The sequence below is a fragment of the Leptidea sinapis genome, chromosome 5 (assembly GCF_905404315.1).
Source record: "Leptidea sinapis chromosome 5, ilLepSina1.1, whole genome shotgun sequence".
NCBI lineage: Eukaryota > Metazoa > Arthropoda > Insecta > Lepidoptera > Pieridae > Leptidea > Leptidea sinapis.
This window is the reverse complement of record NC_066269.1, coordinates 7,427,617-7,447,599: the sequence shown is the minus strand read 5'-3', so window position 1 is coordinate 7,447,599 and position 19,983 is coordinate 7,427,617. Positions and strand designations below refer to the sequence as shown.

General features: G+C 34.1%; 1 protein-coding gene across 1 annotated transcript in view; it reads left to right on the top strand.

The window, feature by feature from the left end:
• LOC126964506 (dopamine D2-like receptor) overlaps positions 1-7,706 on the top strand; it is a 319,528-nt gene extending 311,822 nt beyond the window's left edge. The window contains exons 4-9 of the mRNA XM_050807672.1: positions 1,052-1,304; positions 3,033-3,220; positions 3,638-3,748; positions 4,129-4,335; positions 5,367-5,575; positions 7,356-7,706. Of these exons, the coding sequence (XP_050663629.1) occupies positions 1,052-1,304; positions 3,033-3,220; positions 3,638-3,748; positions 4,129-4,335; positions 5,367-5,575; positions 7,356-7,570 (1,183 nt within the window). The 3' untranslated portion in view covers positions 7,571-7,706. The remainder of the gene's footprint in view (positions 1-1,051; positions 1,305-3,032; positions 3,221-3,637; positions 3,749-4,128; positions 4,336-5,366; positions 5,576-7,355) is intronic.
• Positions 7,707-19,983: the final 12,277 nt, after the last annotated feature.

The window sequence follows — 19,983 nt, the reverse complement described above, 5'->3', positions numbered from 1 at the left end:
GTAACATTACCATTTTATTAGACACTGACAGACCACAAATTGTCATACAATATTTTTCGTGCAAATATAAACCTAAGAGCGCTTTTGCACTACGTCTTATCATGTCTGATCCGTTGTCGCAGAACTATGTCTATGGTAGTTGATGATGAGATGACATGAGTACCTTAAAAAAAAGCGCGTACACCTTACTTAAAGGCCGGCAACGCTCTTGTGATTCCTCTGCTGTTGCAAGATAATGTGGACGGCGGTGATCACTTAACACCAGGTGACCCGTACGCTCGTTTGTCCTCGTATTCCATAAAAAAAATGTGTTTCGGTCTGTAGGCCATAGCTAGTGAAATTACCGGGCAAATGAGACTTAACATCTTATCTAGTTTCACAGACTGCGTCTCCAGCTTGGACCAGTGGGGCTGTTATGACTCCAATACAGGATGATGTCACTCAAGATTTAATAATGTATATGATGCTTTTTAATTTCAATGTTTCACATCTGCCCGGCGCCCGAGACGACTCAGGTTTTTTTTCTTACGTGTTTATGTTTGTCCAAACGTCTCGTGCCAGAGTTTGGCGAGTCAACATCTCCTGAGGATGCCTCGTGAGAGGCGAAACACGTGTCGAATTGCTTAAAGACAAATATTGGATTAATATATCTATATATATAAAATTCGCGTGTCATGGTGTTAAACATTGATCTCCTCCGTAACGGCTTGACCGATTCTCATGAAATTTTGAGTGCATATTGGGTAGGTCTGAGAATCGGACAATATCTATTTTTCATCCCCCTAAATGTTAAGGGTGGTCCACACGACTTTTTTTTTAATATTTTTGATTATGAGTCAGCATTAAAAAATACATACAACTTCAAATTTTCACCCATCTACGATCAACAGTTACTTTTGTATCGCGATTTTAATATCGGCAATACAACGTTTGCTTGGTCAGCTAGTATATATATATTAATAAATTATGGATTTCCGCAAAGTAAAGCTTATTTCAATAAATTTTCTGTTTATGTTTGGACTATCTTAGTCAAGAAGTGGGATTGTTTCAGGTACATAGCGGTAACCCAGCCGATCAAATACGCGAAGCACAAAAACAATAGGCGTGTGTGGTTTACGATTGTGCTTGTGTGGATGATATCTGCTGCCATCGGTGCTCCCATCGTCCTCGGACTCAACGACACTCCGGACAGGAACTACGACGAGTGCCTCTTCAACAGCCTCAACTATGTTCTCTACTCCTCACTTGGCTCTTTCTACATTCCCTGCATCATGATGATGTTCCTCTATTATAATATTTTCAAGGTTAGTATGCAACGATACGTTACGGCAGCTTTAAATAATACAAAAATATTTGTTGCCTTTGTCAAGTTGTAGAACTCCTATCCTATACAAATTTTCTTGAGAGGCATCAATATGTTTTTTTTTATGGAAAAGAGGGACATACTAGCGTACGGGTCACCTGGTGTTAAGTGATCCCTGCCGTCTACATTTTATTGCAACACCAGAGGAATCACAGGAGCGCTGCCGGCCTTTAAGGAAACACCAAGCAAGAAAGCTCATTTCATAGCTTTGTAATACGCGGCAGGAGTCAGGTGAAACATCTCGTCGGAACACTCCCCGTGATAAATGCTATAGAAGACACACAATAAAGCGACGTCTCTACGCAACGCCAAGTGATCCAGCTGTTCACAGAGCACTGGGTGCCTGACATTTCGAGCTGCTCTACGTTGGACGCGATCAAATGGATCGAGCTGATACTGGGGTGCGCCAGACCAGAGAATACAACGATACTACATATGTGCCAGGACCTGCGCTTTGTAGAGCGCTAGAATGTGGGCGAGCTTAAAGTATTGCCGTGCCCTATTCATGATACTCAGTTTCTTCGAAGCCAATTAATATAGATTCAATAGACTCTACAGGTTAATATGGCTTAGAATCTAGATTATAATGCACCATATTGTGACAAATAGTGCTATTTTTTGGCAGAAGACAAGTCAAACTTATAGTGGTATATTTCCTGAAATAAATCCATCAAAACAGTATTAACAATAATTATATGTACATCTGCATGCATACAAGAAAGTCACTAGATCGTATTTTCACTCGAATCCTCGACACCCTTAAATATATCAATAATCGATCAATAACATTTATTCGCTTAGGCCAAGAAATGACATACATCATATATGATGTGGTATACAACATCATTATATTTTAACTAGTGATTTTAAGCAAGATCATTGCAATTTGATGAAACAATAATATTCAAAAGTTTTAACTAACTAGAGAAAGAAGAAATAATGGGCGCCGTAGAGAGACCACGGCAATACTTCAAGCTGGCCCACATTCTAGGGCTCTACAAAGCGCAGGTCCGGCCACACCCCAGTATCACCTCGAACCATTTGACTACGTGCAACGCAAAGCTGCTGGAATTGTCGGTGACCTAATGCTAGATCACATGGCTTTGCTTAGAGATGTCGCTGCAATGTGTCATGCTCCGAAGTGCTCATTGATTGATGCCGCCGAATTCCACCTTCACGACATACCACAAATTAGGATTTCAACCATACCATCTCTCCGATTCTCCGAAGCATGGTTTACAAGGAACTTTCTTCCACGTGCAACCAAGCATTGGAATGAGCTTCCTTGTGCGGTGTTTCTGATACATGGACACCATCAAAAAAGAGCGTAAAATTTTCTAAAACGCCGCCAACGCTCCTGTGATTCCTCTGGTTTTGCAAGAGAATGTGGGCGGCGGTGACCACTTAGCATCAGGTGACTCATACGTCGCTCGTTTGTCCTCCTCTTCCATAAATAAAAGAAATTTACATTTAAAAGAGTGTAAATAAATCAAAAACATACCTCATGAGTTTATTGAGTACACTAGATGCATGAACCCACATTCACTTTTAATTTATTAGGCTTAAGCTAATAAATATCTACATCGCAGGCCTACACAGATCGAAGCTATGGACTTCAAAATTAACCACGCAACTAAGCGTTTTCCTGACTTTCCCAAATGTTTGACAGGCTCTAAGGAAACGAGCTAAGAAACAAAGAGCAGCTAAGAAGCCACCCGTGGCAGGGGAGCCTCTAACGGGCACTTCTACGGCGGTTATCATTGAGAACATCACGCAGACCAGACAGTTGGAGACCGCGCTAGACGACCGGCCTACTAACACCGGCTCGGGGAGTAACGAGGATGATCATGAGGACAGGTATATCTCATCATCATCGGCCGGATGACGTCCACTGCTGGACAAAGGCCTCCTCCAAAGATCACCATGACGTTCGGTCCTGCGCTGCCCTCATCCAACGTATTCCAGCGATCTGCACCAGATCGTAGCCCCATCTTGTGGGCGGCCTACCAACTGCATCTTCCGGTACGTGGTCGCCATTCGAGGACTTTACTACCCCAACGGCCATCTGTTCGTCGAGCTATTGCCTGCCCACTGTCACTTCACCTTCGGTACCACCTGAGCTAAAATTTATTTCTTATTATTACAACAAACATACAAACGATATCAGTGATAAATGGAACTAAACTCCTTTAAATTTGCATAGATAAGAAAATATTTATAAAACCGAGTAATGAAATTGGAGTTATAAAAATGATACTATTTCGTTTGCAACAGCTTCGACAAGAGATCGATCGAGTTGGACGTAGACGCAGACGAGTGCCACGTGATACCAAACGACAAGTCTACAGAATTTATGCTGGCCACAGTCACTGAGGAGACTCACAAGTAAGAAACAGTACCACCAAATCCGTTGCTAACCCAGTATTACCAACGTCGTTACTTAATGATAATGATAATGATAATAATATATCTATTTCAAATAGTGTTTGAAATAAATAAAACATTACACTATTTCAAATCCATAATAAGATATTAGTAAAATAACTTAAATTTATGCTAGTATGTTTAGGTATTTAAGTTATATATCAATAATTAAGACTAAAGGCTCTTATGGTAGGGCATAATCGCAATGAAATTTGGAAAACTGAAAGGAAAAGACATATGCTACGTTGGACTGTTTTAATAATTTGTGGCAGTAAAAAAAATATATGTAAAAAAAAGATCAGTGAATCAGTTTTTTATTATATTCATTTTACTAATTATAGATCACCTTTGAAGAAGCTCAAGACTCAAATAAATCAAGATCCCAACGGCAACAATGACTCAGGATATGCTGCATCCAATATGGAGGATCACCTACGGGAACACTCATCACCTCCCGTTTCGCCGGCGATGAGAAATGCTACCGTGATGAAGAATATGTCTTGTGATAAGTGGAAAAAGAACGGGAAGAGATTAGAAAATGATTCCAGGTAAATATAATAACGAACGAAGCTTAATTAATGCTGTACCTATATTATAATGATTAAATTTCCTTGTGGTTTTATTAGTGGCTGTATAACGTAGTTTTTCAAAAACAAAAACAGAATAATTCTGAGTTTGAGCAAAAAAAAATTTCACTATTCCTAACCTATTTAACCAGTGGGACGCTACTTTGCACAGGATGCCGACTAGAATATGGTTACCACAATGGCGCCTATTTCTGCCGTGTAATCTGTAAACATTCCTGTGTTTCGGTCTGAAGGGCGCCGTAGCTAATGAAATTACTGGGCAAATGAGACTTAACATCTTTATATCTCAAGGTGTCGAGCGCAATTGTAGTGCCGTTCAGAATTTTTGGGTTTTTCAAGAATCCCCAGCGGCACTGCATTGAAATGAGCATGGCGTATTAATTACCATCAGCTGAACGTCCTGCTCGTCTCTTCCCTTATTTTTATTAAAAAATCAGATGTATTTGTAAACAGATTGATTTATACAGCATGTATTGCATTTATATGAAATAAATAACAATACAACTAATTGTAGTCCACAGAAATATCGCAAAATTAATGATTTAATTCACATTAACTACTAACTACTTAAGCTGAAGAAAACTCAGCCGTATACGCAAACGTCAAAGAAAAAATAATAGTAAAATTCATCGTAAAAAAATAACAATAGCAAAAAAAATTAAAAACACAGCTTACACATGTATACAAAGACAAGTAGTTGATAGGTGTCCGTTTGACCTTGAAAAAAACTAATTGTATTTATTAATTCAAATTGCTAAAAGTTCCATTAAGAAAAACAATTAGTTTTTACTTACTAAACAATACAATTAGATTTTCATCATCTTTTTTTATAGATGTCCTAGAGCCTTTCGCTTCAATTTAAGGTTTAATTGAGTACCTATATTAAAAAAATCAATCATGTGATGTTTGAAGTATTCATCATTCAAAGTTACAATTTTATTATTTCAAAAGCAAACCTTGGCAAAACATTTATCAACATCTTTTATATGCAGAAACGCATCACTGGCATTTCGATCAGAAGACGATCTTGCCTCCAGCCATTACGACATCCGAGAGGGATCCAACAGCAAGAAAGAAAGAAAGGCAAGCTCTACAGCACGCTTTACAATTTACAAGGCAAACAAAGCAAGCAAGAAGAAGCGGGAGAAGTCTTCGGCGAAAAAAGAAAGAAAGGCAACTAAGACATTGGCTATTGTTTTAGGTAAAATTTTAACTGGCTTTGTTTATAATACTAACTGTCTAGTCTACTTTGCACAGATGTAGAAATAAACAGAATCACGTCAAAACTTTGTGTATGTATATATGAGACAAAACAGCTTAAGAATTCATTTATATTATTTGCCTTGCATTTGATCACTTATCAAACAGTTTACTATATAATTATTAACTAATAGTGCCCAATGTCTATGCTAAGCAAAATCGACAAACTGTTTATTGCCGAATATATGGAAACATCCTGGAAATATCACTCAAAAAATTCAAAGTATTATGATAAAAAAGCAAATGGATTGCTCTAAAGACTAACAATCTATAACTTTTAGTAAAAATACTGATAAATTTGTATGTAACATTTTAAGAACTTTTATTGTGAGCATGAAATCATTAATAATTAAAAAATATTATACCATAGTAGATTGTTTGTAAGAGGAAAACGTAGCCATAAATATAACATTTAAAATATGAGATATAATGTTACGAGACATCAAAAGAACAAAGTTCAATCGAAAGGAAAATGTAACTTTTTCTTTAGAACGAGTTTCCTATGAATTTCTATTGAAGCCGAAACTGTAAGTGGCTTACCTACACAAATAGCACTTGAATGAAATTGTTTTATTGTACCCGAAGTAGTTTTATCGGAAGCAAATCCATAGAAATGTATTTCACATGTTATAATACGACTAATGTTACATTACTAACTTACATCAATTCAGGATGCATCATCCACAAGCTATTGACAAATCAACTCAGTTTGGCAATATCCACCGTAATAAATTAAATTTTTACCCAAGACATTCACGCAAAACAAGTTTCAGTTAAGAGAAAATGCTTTTTTCTCATACCTCCATGTATATGAATTAAAATTAATGAACTGAATCCAAAACAGCAAAAGCTCTCCAAAATTACTGTAAATTGAATATTTATAAGCAATCTGATAAGTACACTAAAAATTTTCCCAAACCCAGTTTCATGTATCTACAATATCGTTAGCTTGCTATGCATAATTTATCCTCAATCAGTGTTACAATTATGAGGGTAATGAAGGCTGAAATTTACATCCCTTCAACAAGCCTTGTTTGATGTCATCTCCAATATTAATAATATAGTTTCGTCGACAATATTTTGATGACTAGAGAAAGGCTTGATGTACAGTTTGTGAAGCTATTTCAATATTTATGAGAAACTATCAAAATATTACGTTACAAACAATGGCAAAAGTAACTTCAATTATTTTAATAATACTTTTCTGATATTCTGACAAAAGAGTTGGATCATGGAATAAATGCTCTTATATACTACTACTATATTAAATAGAAAAATGTATTTTCGCATCATTGCATTGTTCTAATTTTACATTGTCACACGACTTTATCTTATTAATTTTACGTATTATTGTGATTTAAAAACCTTTTTATTTTTGAATCGATTGGTGTGTACTAATGCTTCGGGGATCTTTCCAGAATTTTAATTTTAAGAAAGAGGCAGATAAATAAAATGGCAGTTCGAGATACTTTACTTTAAGTTGTCAAGGTACTTACGTCGTTTTGTCCTGGAAACACCGCGCAAGTAAGATTATTCCACAGCTTGGTTCTAGGTGGCAGAAAGATCATTGAAAACCTCAGTGGAGAATGATATGAACGACACCAATCTGATTCGGGTTCTCGGTCAGTAACCGTAAAGTAAATTGGGCTTCTTAAAAACATGATATGAAATTGTTTCCTTTCTATTATTAAGTTCTTAATTTACACGTAATTTCATTACAGGAGTATTTCTCTTCTGCTGGACCCCGTTCTTCACATGCAATGTTTTGGATGCCATCTGTGCAAAATTTGGTATCCAGTTCTCACCAGGAGTCACTGTCTTCATCCTTAACACATGGCTCGGCTACATTAACTCTTTTCTTAATCCCGTTATCTATACAATTTTTAACCCTGAATTCAGAAAAGCATTTCGAAAAATACTCAAGTGTGGTCCCTAGCGTTTGGACTATGTTATTGTTTTTCACTAAAATATCTTTTTAGATGATAGACGCTATATTTGGTGTATATCTTATCTCTGATATATAAAAATGTACCGAAATCTTGAAAAATGTAAATAAATGTATAAAACAACGAATAAATTACCATTATCAAGCGAATGGCCAATTTGTTAAGTATTATTTTGTGATATTATATTCTGTACCATAAGTTGTATTAGAAAATATAACAGAACTTTACAACTTAGCATATCAAATGATCTAGAATTAAATTCAATGTTAGTTACTTATCTTTGTAGACATTGTGAATGCTTTAAATTAAGTATCTTACTAGGAATCAGTATTATTAATAAAATAAGTATGAAATGCCAAATTAATAATTATGCTACTTCCGTTTATTTAGGGTTGTGATATTTATTTTAAATTTTATAATAATTGTGATATTTTCCTTATTTTTGATTAAGTTAACAATGGACTACCTCTTTTACCCAAAATCTTTAAGCTTAACTTTATACACTTATATAATGATAATCTTAATTATTGAAATTATTATTATACGGTATTTTGTATATCCTTGCAAAATTTCGTTCAGAATATTTGCGATCCGCACGCAATTGCAATTTCAATTTTTTTACCACTAATTTCTATAATGTTATCAGTCCACTTCTTATTTAATCTACCAACAGATTCCCGTTTGATCTCATGCATGCTGTGGTTGTTTTGTCTATTTTAATTATTTTTAATGGGTTGTGTATCCGGTTCATTGCCATTTCAGTTAATATCATGGCATCATTCCGTATAGTCTATATTATTGTTTATTTTTTCATTAGTATTCCATTTCTCTCTGACGTGATCACATTGAAGCTCTTGTTTAGCTCTCTTTATCTCTTTGTAATTATTATAAAATAATATATTATTTTGGGTTCATTAATTCAAAATTTTGGTATCTATTGTTTTGTTTTTTTCTATTCTCCTTTTTTATTTTGTGTTTATATATTGTCTTTATAATATTCATCGCAAAAGTTTATATGTTTACTGATTTCTGAACCTTTGACATTGTTATTGTTAACGCTATTTCCCATATTTTTTTTGAGTTGTCATTGCAAATATTCATGTTGTCTACAATCCCACTCAGGTATTTGAAATTTATTAACTTAATGCATATTTTGTTTTCCGAACTAAGACTTCGACATAACTCTTCTTAAAGTTGCTGAAGCTATTGATATATATTTATTTTCTTCATTATGTTTATGTTTTTTAAATAACTTAATATTAATAAATCATTTAGAAATCTACTGACAGCGTAATGCTGTCAAATGCTCTACTATAGTCTATAAAAGCAAATTAACTTTTAATGATTTAAATGTTTAAATAAATTTTGTACCTTTATTATTACGTCATTAAAATTGTACAATCTCAACTAAAATCTGTCGTCTGTTTTCTCTATGTTTTTTCTGTTTTAATCTTTAGAATATCTAAAGATTAATTTCCTTTTAAGTCATTCCTGGCTTACTGCTTCGGACTGCCGTCCATATCAATTTAATTATTGCTATTACTCAAATCTTCAGGTAAGATGAATGTATTTATAAAAAAAAATGCACAGCGTGAATTGAAGAAGTAGTTTGTAAATATGTTAGTAATATAATAATTAAAACATTTTAGTAATATTTTATTTGTTTGAGTTAATTAGTAAAGTATTTAAAATTATACTATAGTAAATTATAATTAATAGCATCAATAATAATTGTATACTTGTACATTTATTATTGTAACATTATTTATATACATACCTACTCAAAATTTGAAAAGCCAGGTTTTCGTAGAAAATTGTGTAAAATATAATAACATAGTTATCAGGGGGACTGAAAACGTGATCTGGAAAAGTCACGAAATGTCGGGTTAACTAAATATTTTAAAAAATGAAACTTATACGCAAAATCAAATGTAAAAATACAATTACAAGCGTTTTAATCCTTTAATAATGTTTTATTTAAATATATTACACTCGCGTTAATCAAATAAAAATACTAAAATTGTTCTATAAATTAATACTATTTTATAATATTATTTTTACTTAATTGACCTACATCATCACAATTTAACAAAAAAAATATATGTGTTATTCTTTTAGTTTGTATTGGTGTGAAAGAGATTCCCCAATTTCAAAGCTATGCCCATTTAAAATCAATCTATTTTGATTGACGGTCGCCCTGCGTACGCCCTTAACTATTCGTATGTACTTTAATTCCAAAATCAAAATCATTCGTAACAGTTTTTTTATTACCTACTACTTACTTACACACCTTAATTATAAAATTATTAAAACTTTCGTAAGACATTATAAACTTTATTTGTCAACAATAGCTTTACCATGCGTTTTCAAACATAGGTTTGTCGGAGTTGGTACCGACTAGTTTTGGACCATTTGGAGCTCCTTCTTCAGGGTGACCGCAGTGAATACATGGTAATGTCCCGTCTCAGTCTGCGGACTTGCACACGTAGTGCGCGGCTCGCGGCGACGGCGAATGATCCGAAACTAGTCGGTACCAACTCCGACAAAACCATGAGTAAAGCTGTATTAGACAAATAAAACTTCTTTGATTATAATATTTAAATTAAATATTCCTGTCGAAATGACTAATATTAAAAAAGATCTTCATTTTGAAATATGTTTAATTCAAAAGCAATATTTAAATATACATAAATTTGACAAGGTTTTTTAGAAGTCTATAATAATCAAATGTGTATATTATATTACAAAATGAAGTAATTTTAAGTAAAATGTTAAAATGCTTGTTAAGATTCAAGACATATTTTATAATTTATTTTATATTCCATTGTTATAAGATGTTTTACCAATACGAGTAATCTAAATAATCCACCTAATTATTTCGTATTTCTCAAAATAATTATATATTTTGTAGATCTTACTATTATTGTTAGCATTAGCTGTTACTATTATTATAGAAAAATTATATATGTATAAAATCTCTATGTTGTGTTACAATCGTTTACTAATTTAATCAATATGACTAGTAAGATACTAACTATTATGTAATAAAGTATGGATATTGGATACATCACTACGTATGGGTGTCTCTTTCGATAGTTAAGCGCAAGCGCCTATAGGTCAATGTCTCCCTTCCCGCTTCCCACCTCCGCGCCCCAAGCTTATCATGCAACGTGCGTACGCGTGGAGATCATTCGTAGTGTAATTAATAACTTTTTGTAATAAAATTCGATGAAGTTTAGAATGCAATGAATTAATATTGACTATTATATTTTTTTCTTCAGACCTCATCACCAAATATGACGTCATTGAGTATAGCTAATATCTCACTAGTCATGCTGGATATATTTTAACGTAAAGCAATAATAAAGAAATCTTCCCTTGTATATTATCATATTATATTATAAAATAAAAGCATAAGTGAATTATAAATATTTTTCATGATAAAGTCAATATATTTTATGTTACACCTTCTAGGAAAGTGCTTTGTATTCATATGTCGCCGGCAAAAATTTGTATGAAAATCACACATCAACATTACCTACGCTTAGCGAATAGAAAAGAATGAAGTAATAACTCACTTCCAATGTGATCTCCCTACAATTGTTTTTTCGTTTGGCGATGACGATACTTGGGAGTAACTATTTATAAACATTTTTTTTTAAAAGAGTTATAAAAATACTTCAAATAATCGCGAATCAACTTGTAAAATTGATATATTTTGCGATTAATTTGCTTATATTATAAAAATTTGCTTCTATTTCTCTTTGGTGTAGTTTAAAGCGTATATGACCTGAGATAAAGCGATATTTCACTACTCGAATATATCGAGGCCCTCACCATTGCTTCGCACCTAAAAATTGCACTCATGAGGGTGAATTATACCTATAAATGATTCGGTAACTTTCTTATATTGGTGAAAAATGTATCTACTAATATAATACTTATAGTAAGTTGTGAATATGTTTCGTGGCAGTCTCAATCAATATTTAAGAGCTCAAAATATCTAAATATAAATAAAATAAGTATTAAAATCGATTAAGCCATTTTAACGAGAGTTCTAGTCGTGTATATTATGTTTGTTGTAATATTGTATGGCTGTAAATTATAATAATATAAAAACGCCAAATCTCTCGCTATATATTAACTTAATTATGAAATGTATAAGGGTGTACTTAATATGTTGCTCTCTTTTATATCTTGTGAAATTGAGTATAATTAGAACTTATTACATTAATATTAATAATAATTTATGTAAATAAAATTAATTTTTCTACTATGTATTAGTATCAATAACATTCGTCGAAGTATTTCTTTAGGACTTCCAAGAATGTAGACTTACGTTTTTATTCCCTTTAATAAAATCGCTTTTGAGAATTGAAGCAAGGGAAATAGGCAACTGATACACAAATTGAACATAAATATATATATTCCATTCTACCTTAATGCCAAGTAGTGTTCTTTTACCTCATCATCATCAGCCGGAAAACGTTCACTGCTGGACAAAGGCCTCCCCCAAAAATTTTCACGACGATCGGTCCTGCGCTGCCCTCATCCAACGTATTCCGGCGATCTTGACCAGATTGTCGGTCCATCTTGTGGGGGGCCTGCCAACACTGCGTCTTCTGGTACGTGGTCGCCATTCGAGGACTTTACTGCCCCAACGGCCACCTGTCCGTCGAACTATGTGCCCTGCCCACTGCCACTTCAGTTTCGCAATCGTTTGGACTATGTCGGTTACTTTGGTTCTCCTACGGATCTCCTCATTTCTAATTCGATCTCGCAGGGAAACTCCGAGCATAGCCCTCTCCATTGCCCTCTGAGTGACCATGAGCTTTCTCATAAGGCCCAAAGTTAGCGACCACGTCTGTGTACCGTAAGTTATCACTGGCAACACACACTGGTTGAAAACCTTCGTCTTTAGACGCTGCGGTATTTGGGACGAGAAGATTTAAGATTTCTATTACCTATCTATATAATATTTGCAATGCTAAGAAACTGTGTGGTACTGAATGCTCACTGAAATATGATCACAGATAATGACCTCAAGGTATCGTATGTTTTCCTAATTTGCTACCGAAAGTGTTCTCTCTTTTTAAGCTTTCCTTTTACAAGAACATTTTCAATCTTATAGGGATTATGATATCGATGCGTTCATAAACTATCACCGTTGTCATATATTAGTAGCATATCTTTCTAGTATAACTTGATATAACAGAGATATATATTTGATCGAAGCTGGACGTACATTCAATTGTTACATTACTATTATGTACTATGTGCTAATTATACTCAACTTTATGTCGTTATACTATGTACAGGTAGTGTTCAAACTTTCTATGCGAAATTGTGATGAAAATAATAATATAACACACTTTTTATTAATTTGTTTTATTTACGCTTACCCTAAAGTATAATTTAAATATTTTTTTTCACATTCGGATTACTACATCATTTTTGAACGTCAAAATTTTCTACCCATTTGATTATATACCTACTTCAGGCCCCAGAACTTTCACTTAACAAAACAGCTATAATAGATTACACTATAAGAACGCGGTGGTCCCGTCATGTGCGTGAGACACAACCGCATTGCTCGATAGTTCTTCCCTGACTGCCTGACTCAGAGCTCACCCGGCGCCCGCACTCGCACTGCATGCCGATTACACCCGAGTGAAGACAAATACCGAATCATCTTTATACTAGCTTCTTGACTTGACGTTCTTGACTACGAAATATATATATAATATACATATATAGCCTGGGAGCGAATAGCTCTATTCCCAAGGTGTGCTATCATTCTGATAGGTATTTATGTGATAGTAACCCTTAACACAAACAGGTTTTTAAAAATTCTTTTATATTACGTAGCACATGATTGTTTTGTTTTTCTGGGATTATTTTGTTACATAAATTATCAAGAATATATCGAGCAGCAAGAGTTAATATGTTAATATCTGCAACAAGACCATAAAGTTTTAATTCTTGATAAAGCTCCTAAAAATATTAGCAATAACTCATTTGAATCGGTTTGCCGTCTCATATGCAAGTATGCATATGATATTGTTATTGCTATCATCATATAACGATAAAAAAAGCAGTTCATTTCTCGTTAATTATTCAAAAAATATTCTTATCTTTAGGCGCTATATCAAGAATTATAATATAAGATATTTACACTTTCCAAAACTAATTTATAGGTAGTTAGTACACACGCAAATTATTTACGGGAATTTAAGTGAGTAATATTCATATTACCGTTTTTCAAGTTCTTTTACCGCTCTAAAAATCTACAGAAAATAGTACTGACATTCTTCGGTTGACTCAAAAACATAGCAAAGTTTGGTGGTATATGTGACACAAACCAAATCTCATATTAAATTCAGGGGCCGACCTGTCACATACATAACTTTTGTTTGCAGCCGTACCCACGTCGTATTGAATATACAATCGTAACTTTAATTCGTAAGTCTGTTAGAGGTGGTTAGTTGAGAGGTTTATTTTAATTTGCAATGAATCTGGAAAAGTTTATAGTTATTGCGTGATACCGGAGTGGGTATGTTTTTGTGCACCAACTACAAAAAATAGTTACTGGTGTTAGGTTTTCTTTAAAGCACCGATTAAAGTCTGGTGCCTCTTAATTTCAAACTAGAACTGGAAAAATGGACAACGCATATAGCAGATCCGCTCGAAGTGTTGAGGATACTGTATCTGCGTATCAGACAGGATCGAATGCGATCGCTTGGCGATGGGTAGAAACGTCGCTTTATTGTCTGTCAAAATAAGCAAACTGGTCACCTGACAGTTCTCGTAAGTATAAAAAAAAGCAATGCAACGGGATGACAGTGATGATGGACTAAATGCATCGAATTGTCGGGCACCCAGTGCTCCGTAAACGGCTGAAAGACTTGGCGTTGCCTAGAGACGTCGCTTCATTGTGTGTCTTCTACCGCATTTACTACCGCATTACGGGGAGTGTTCCAAGAGCTGTTTCGCCTGATTCCTGCGGCCAAATTCCATCTTCGCACGACAGACACGCCACAAATTATGATATCGTCCCCACCATCTGGATGTGTGACGGTTCTCCACAGTGCGGTTTTCAATGAGCTTTCTTCCACGTACTACAAAGCCGTAGAATGAGCTTCCTTGTGTGGTTCCGGGATGATACGACATGGGTTCCTTCAAAAAAAGGTGCGTAAACCTTCCTTAAAGGCCGGTAACGCTCCTCTTATATCCGCAAGAGAATATAGGTGGCGGTGATCACTTAACACCAGGTGACCCGTACGCTCGTTTGCCCTCCTTTTCCATAAAAAAAGCTACATGCTACAACAAATGCAAACAATTACTGTCTAGACTCCTGCCAACTCATACTGCAGTCATCAATGAACATGTTGAACTGGAAAGACAACGAAATCTATATAATTTATTAATTTTCACAAACTAAACAATATCAAATTACTCTTACTTAATTACTCTTAAGTAATGTTAAAATAATAACTTTTTACTTAATGAATATTATAAACTAAACAACCCGACAGACGTTGTTCTGTTAAAAAAAAACTCTCGCCGATGGAATTTCGTAAAATGGAAGAAATTCTTAGAAATGGAAATTCTTAGCTGACCTCTACTCGACGAAAGGAATATCCCTACCAAATTTCAAGTCTCTACGCCTTATGGTTCCAGAGATATCGTGATGAGTGACTATATATATATATATATATATATGGTCAATCTATATATATATAGATTGACCATGGGAAATGGATTTTCTAGATTCAGACCACAAACTATCAAGAATTGGCTTTGAGATTTGTTAATGGTCGTGGCAAATACAAGACGGATCGGATATTTAAGATTTGCGGGCTAACTCGACATGCAAAATGTTCATGAAGTAGTTGCTGCAGATCATGAAGAATTGCTATTATCATTGCTGCATTGATCTCTTCATGTCGTTGTTCCTCCATGGTGCCCATGTAATATAATTGTTAACATTTATGGTGTGCATCTTCGAGAGATTGCAATGATCCAATTTGATGGTAAATCTATCCTTGTATCTACAAATTCAAAAGCAAAGTCCGTATTACTGATTTGTAAACACTTATTTTTAGAATTAGCATACATAATACATAGGAATAAGTATAGTAGGTATGTTATTCTTCTACTGTTTTGTGTAAGAACACAAATAAATTAATACCCTGAATATCGGATTAAATCGTCGTTCTTAGACAATGTCTGCGCCAAATGAGGACATTTGGAAACAAACATTGTATTTTTGAGTGTTTGCTAGAAAATGATGTGATTCGGTAGTTTCCCACTAAGGCAGCACAATGCTAGCGTTTCTCCGGAAAATACTTGCAAACAAGGTCCATCGACCCAATGTGAACGCTAGTATGCAAGCGGTAATCAGTACTGCATCGTATTGAAACGCTGCTCGATTCAAATCTGTACTTTATAAATTTCTTCTTGTGCGTCGAAAATTATCTAGTTGTTGATCTCTACATCTTATGTATAGAATGTTATATTACGTCATTGCAACCAGTCCAGACCATTCAACTTGAATAACATGACGTGCACTGTCAGTTGTATTTTATTACTCATGTAGCGTGAAACTAACAAAATACTTCATTGAATTCTTTCTATTCTCGAGATGTCATGAAAATGTGAATCCATACAAAATGTATGAGAAAATAAATGTTTTTATAATATTTTTATTCTGTGATTTTTCGATATTTTATTACTTAGTATCCTATTCCGGACTAAGAGAAACCCAAAAAATCAAACAACAGAAAAAATGGTCTAGCCGTTCTTGAGTTATAAATGGTGTAACTAACACGACTTTCTTTTATATGTGTAGATGTGTAATTTGAATTTGAGTTTGTAATTTGAATTTAATGTGTATATTTATTAGGTTTCTTTTTATTTACAAATGTGAATTAGGGGATCAACTTCATGTTCAGAGGTCCTCTCTTTACTAACATTTTACATTTATTAAGGTGCGATAAGTCATAAACGTATACTATTATTATTGTAATACTATTATTTATTGTAATATTTGGGAAATAAAAAAAGTTATTATTATAATTAACCATTTCTTAACGGTTTTATTAAAAATAATTCATTTTTTTTTGCGAAAAATTTCCCCCTAACTCATACAGTCGGAGCCATCCTAATCATTCAATAAAGATAAAATTGTATGAAAAAATATTAACTGAATTAAAACTATGGCGATTTTGTGCGTGAGAGCTGAGAGTTAACCTAGCTCCGCTACCGACCAGCCAAAGGGATTGTCCTTTGGCTGGGTCCCTAGCCTTAAAGAGAATTATGATGAAAATCTGATGTTAGATTACTAAGAACTCTGCGCTTCGCATTTGAATTCACTGTGAAATACTTTTAGGTTTACCAACAGAAAGCGAGCTTTGATCACCTGGGATAAGATCAACGAAATATTTAAGGGATTAATACGGTGGGCCTCCCAGTTCTGCTAATTAAACTAATAACTGACTAAAAGTATTCCGCATTTGCTCAATTAATCTTATTTTACTGTTTGTTTCGTAGTCAAAGGGCTGTAGTTGAGCGATTTGATATGAAATATATTTAGCATAAACTTTTCGTTTCTAAGGTAAATTTTATTTCCAAAAGGTTCAGTTATTTACGATAGTAACAAGTTTTAACAGCTATATCGAGAAGTAATAAAAACTTAAACATATTGATAAATTTTATTGATAGTGAATAAGTTATTGTAGTCTATTATTATCCAATATTCCAAAAAATAATATTCAAAAATTCAAAATTTTAATTTCAAATTCATTTAAAATTCAAATCAAAGTCTTTTAATTAAGATGTTAATTACAAACAAGATTTCATTAAAGATCTGATGACAGTATGAAAAAGGACTGATTAGAACTAGTGTTAAGTCATTAACCCTTAAATATAAGGTTCTCTGTTTCAAATGATAAAACGCCTAAAAGTATTGCGAATATCACATTATTACTCTTACTGGGATGATAACCCACTAAGATGCAACGGATGGACAATGATTAACTGTGCATTTCTTTATATAAGCAAATAAATTCCATTCGTAGCAACGCAGTCGTCATTGAAAGTAGTGGTCGACAATAGGCGAGTTGTCTCGAAGACCGAAGTCAATTTCAGCAAGACTGCGCTGTGAAAGAGCATTTCATTCGTTGACGACAAATGGCTCACGATATTGTTACAGTTGTGAAAACCCTTTGTGTTGGGATTTGAAGAATTATTTGACGTATTCTTCACTTATTGTTCGCTTCTTCCCTATTGTTATGATTTTAACTAAATTTTTGCTATTGTATAAACTACGTAGTTTTTTTACTACGCCAGATTCAAGAATTTGTAAAGTATTAAAATGCTAAAAATTCGATTTCGCTTGCGCCATGGATAACTAAATAAATAAAATAAGCCTTTATTGTTGTTATTTTTAACTTAATTAACATAGCAAAGTTTAATAGACGTAACAAAATATCATTAACTATGTGCTATCGTCGGCATTCGGTTGTTCTCCCCTCGCAACAGCTTGTCTTTCGACAAATGCCTCCTCTAAGGCTTTCCACTTGTTTCCCTCTTTTGCTATACGTAACCATTCTGGGCCCGTTGCTTTCTTAAAATCATCTTCCCATCTCTTTGTCTGTCTTCCTCTTTTGCGTCTGTTCGTCGTTCTCTAGGGCGCCTTTCAGTTATAATTTTGGCCCATTTCTCTCAACATATGTTCTGTCCAGCGGCATTCAGTTTTCTGTTTACTGTTTGAACTTTTTTGAACTTAGTTATCCCTTTTATCTTTTTTTATTTATCTATCTATCTCTTCTCCTTACTTCCAATGCGCTTCTTTCTATCCCATTCTGACAAATATTGATTTTATTTTGTTGCTGTTCTGTTAAGGCCCAAGTTTGACATACGTATGACAGACATGGCAGGAAGCAAGCATTGAAAACGTTGCGTTTCTCTGATATTGCCATTGACATTCCATGATTAATATATAATAATTGTTTAGGAAGGTGTTCACGCTTAAGCTTCATTTTACAATAATATTTCTATTTAATAATTGATTTATTACTAATAAAGAATTATTTTAATACAATGGAGTAATTCCCATCGCATTTGTAAAGAAAGTCGCATAATTAATATTGATATATCGGCACATTTGGAACTAAAACTAAAACCGTAGGACATAGCTTCATATAAAAAGTTATGTTTTATTTGAAGTAGTTAATACATAACTTAACAAACAGAAATCCATAAATACAATAGCCTAAATAAAACATCATATAGCCTTATTTGTAGAAAAAATATAGTTTGAAACGCGATTGCACGACCCACTAGCCGTAAACCACGCCAGTTCTAGCTGTAAACCACGGCAGTAATTTTTGTGTATTTTCTAATGTTCCTTTCATTCCATGTTCATCTACATCCTCTCTCCTTCCCGCAAGCACACAGACGGTCCGAGGTTCGAGTCTCCTTAGGAGACGCCCAACGACTGTTGTTGCGTAGTCTTAGCGGGCTCCACGGCCCAAGTCCTATATCGCGACATCATAGAGGAGGTTTTAAGTCGGTAGGGGGTGTCCGCTTACGAACACCTGAGTCCGACATATGGGCCCCGTTTCTTGGTCTTCAATACGTAAATGTATTTTCCTCCTTTCCGAAAAAAAAATCGAAAGTTTTAACTATAGGCAGATGCTCCTGCGTCCACTATCACATTCGATATTCTAACGTTGCCTAATTATGTACAATTACATACACTACTTTATCTACCCACACTTTATCATAAGCCTCCACGATTCATTCAGGATGCGCATATTATGACTATCATAACTTTTAACCGATAATGGCGGTACTAAAATATTTTCTGGCAGCTGTCATCGTTTTTTTGATGTATTACTTCTCCAAGCGCGTTATGTAAAAATGATAAGAGTGAAATTTTAAGATGCGCGCTCATCACTGTAACACAAAAGTAGCAGGGTGAAGTTGGTTCCAAAAATTTTCTGACGTTTGTGATATTTGTTATTTTTTTTAGTTTCTTCGTCGATTATTAGGATAGGCAAATGGTTCAAGCCCGTACAGCCGTATTCGTTATTTAATAATTAATTGTCAAAGCAATAATTAATTACAAGATTTTTACAATACTTTTCTTTATACAAACGTAAAGAATAGCACGAGGAATTAATATTTTTAAGGATTATAGCTTTGTTAGGCCAAAGAGGTATAACTTGCGTGCATACATAAATACCCAAACTTTTTTTTAAATTCAGGCACATACTAAAGTCGGACCCAACTATCATATCGTTCGATATCTTATTTTGTTTCACGCTTTAAATATGTTTCTAAATTATATTATTAATTTATATTTTATATTTTCATACAATACAGGCAGCAAAGAAAG